The sequence below is a fragment of the Vicia villosa genome, linkage group LG3 (genome assembly GCF_029867415.1).
Source record: "Vicia villosa cultivar HV-30 ecotype Madison, WI linkage group LG3, Vvil1.0, whole genome shotgun sequence".
Classification (NCBI taxonomy): Eukaryota; Viridiplantae; Streptophyta; class Magnoliopsida; order Fabales; family Fabaceae; genus Vicia; species Vicia villosa.
Genome location: NC_081182.1, coordinates 138,935,833 through 138,938,437, shown reverse-complemented (window position 1 = coordinate 138,938,437; position 2,605 = coordinate 138,935,833). Strand labels below are relative to the sequence as shown.

Sequence of the window (2,605 nt, the reverse complement as noted above, 5' to 3'; positions counted from 1 at the left end):
AAAAGGTGACTTCGGAGCGACATCTCTAAATTTATCCTTGGGTTAATTCGGAGATGAGTCTCTGAACTAAAACTTGCCAAAAAATAATATTTTATGCGTTCGGAAATACATCTTCGAATTAACTCAGGGATTTTTTAGATTGTTAGAGATGCATCCCATTGAACAAAAGTGGAATGAGAAATTACCATGATAAGATATTTGAACCATGAAATGGGTCCATACACTTTAAAGCTTCCCCAACAATTTTCATGTGCATGCCAGCGAAGGTTTGAGTGTCATAAATATATTTAGTGCAAATGCATTGGGCAGGGAAGACGCAAAAATTTTATTTGATCTATATATTACCATTAGGAAAATTCATATTCATATACAAGAGAAGAAATATGGCAGAACATTATATGAACCAGGGAAAGGAATATGCAGATGCAAGGCCAGATTATCCACCACAACTCTTCCAATTCATAGCTTCTAAAACTCTTTCACACAACCTGGCCTGGGACGTCGCCACTGGAACCGGTCAAGCTGCTAAATCTGTGAGTCTCTCTTCTCAATATCATCATATATTACTAGATCTTGTTTTTATATGACAAAATAATTTGTAATTTCGTTGCAGTTAAGTACTTTTTACAAGAATGTGATTGCTACAGATGCAAGTGAGAAACAACTTGAATTTGCAGCCAAACTTCCTAACATACGGTACCAACACACTCCATCAACCATGTCCATGACTGAGCTTGAACAAATGGTGTCATCTCAAGGAACCATAGACCTTGTCACCATTGCTCAAGCCCTTCACTGGTTTGACCTCTCAAGTTTCTACAAACAAGTCAATTGGGTTCTCAAGAAACCTCATGGTGTCTTTGCTTGTTGGTGTTACACTTCACCAAGAGTTAATGACGCAGTTGATGCTATGCTCAATAACATATATTCTCTTGCTTCAAAACCTTCTCGCGATCCAAGATGCGAGTTACTTGAGGATCATTATAGTAGCGTTGATTTTCCATTTGATCCTGTGGAAGGAGTTGATCATACGGGACCGTTCGAGTTTGAGGGTGAGACTGTGATGGATGTTGATGATTTCTTGAATTATATAAGATCAAGATCAGCTTATCAGGCATTAAAGAAGAAAGGGGTTGAGCTTCTTAAGGATGATGTTGTTGAAAAATTCAAACTTGCTTGGGGAGATGATGGTCAAAAGACTGCTAAGTTTGAAGTATATTTGAGAATTGGAAAAGTAAGGGATGTTTGAAAATATGCAAGGGATTAAGTACTCTGCCGCAGCATGTTCTTCAATAATAAATTTGTTAGAAAATTATATTGTTTACTTACTTCTTGCCTTAGTATTGTAAGTTTGTAACTCATGTTTCGGTCACTCTATTTTGTCCATTTTCAGAATAAGATTAGAGCTCTTATTTTGGCTCTCAAACATCATAGTTGGAGAAGGTGATGCTGTTGTGTATGTGGCTTAGTCAAATTTGCCATCACGTTTAGTTTTGAAAAGAAATTAACAATGAAAATAAAATATAGATTCCAAACACCTAGTAGGTAGATTTGTTTGACAGATTCAAAAGGAATTCTCAGAAGCTATTAAAATGAAAGGAAGTATACTTTTTAGGTGTTTTATTTTTTAAACAAAGAGTGTGATACATGATTTAGTAATTTTAGAACAATTAGTAGTTTATAATCTTTTAACAAGAATTGTGTAAATTTCATAAAAAAAAAATATAATTTTATCTTTTTTACGATAATCAATAGAGTAATTTTCATGCTAACTTTGTAATACTCTTTCCTTCAGTTCTACAATAAGTGACTTCGCACACCATTTCAAATAAATTAAAAAAAGTGTATAAAAGTAAGAGAAAAGATAATATTTTTACTTTAGTATCTTTATCATGTATTGAGAATGATAAATTTTTTATTAATTAAAGGGTAGAATTAGAAAAAGTGTATTGAAAATTAAATCCCAAGAATCTCCTATGCGAGACAGTTGTTAAAGGATGGACTGTTGTTTCAATATTATTCGTTCTGGGATTTCACAACCTATCTTTGTTTATTCACTACAAAACTAAAATACACATTAGCCATGTGATATTCACGCCAAAAACAGAAATATCACATCGCAAAACAAAAGTTAGCGACGTGAGCAAACACGCTGTAGAAGCACATGTCGCAACTCAATTGTCACATAAAAAACATATCGCAAATTTTCCTCGTGATAATCATGTCACAACATTTGACCACGTGATAAACACGTCGCTAATATCTACATAGATTGCAAAATTACTCAACTACGTGTTAGTTTCTATATATAGGTGCAAAGGCATGGTGCATTAATTAATTTGCGACGTGGAAAACACACCATGCAGTTGTATATGTATCACAATTTTGTCACACGATTCCCATCAAAGAATATTTGTAATACTCCGATTCTTCAACACCAGTAAATATCATTTGATCGGTTAATTGGTATTTAGAATGTACTTTAGTCTTATTCCTTATTAACCTAAGAATGGATATTAAGGAGTTAGTAGAGTAGTGGAATTAAATGGTATTGGTTAGAACCAAAGGATATTGGTTAGAAGCTAACCAAATGGCAAGGTGGTAA

General features: G+C 33.8%; 1 protein-coding gene across 1 annotated transcript; it reads left to right on the top strand.

The window, feature by feature from the left end:
• Positions 1 to 286: 286 nt before the first annotated feature.
• Positions 287 to 1,537, top strand: LOC131656731 (uncharacterized). The gene is made up of 2 exons (XM_058926361.1): positions 287 to 533; positions 614 to 1,537. Exons 1-2 carry the CDS (start codon positions 297 to 299, stop codon positions 1,247 to 1,249), a joined length of 873 nt encoding a protein of 290 aa, XP_058782344.1. The 5' UTR covers positions 287 to 296; the 3' UTR covers positions 1,250 to 1,537.
• The last annotated feature ends 1,068 nt before the right edge of the window (positions 1,538 to 2,605 follow it).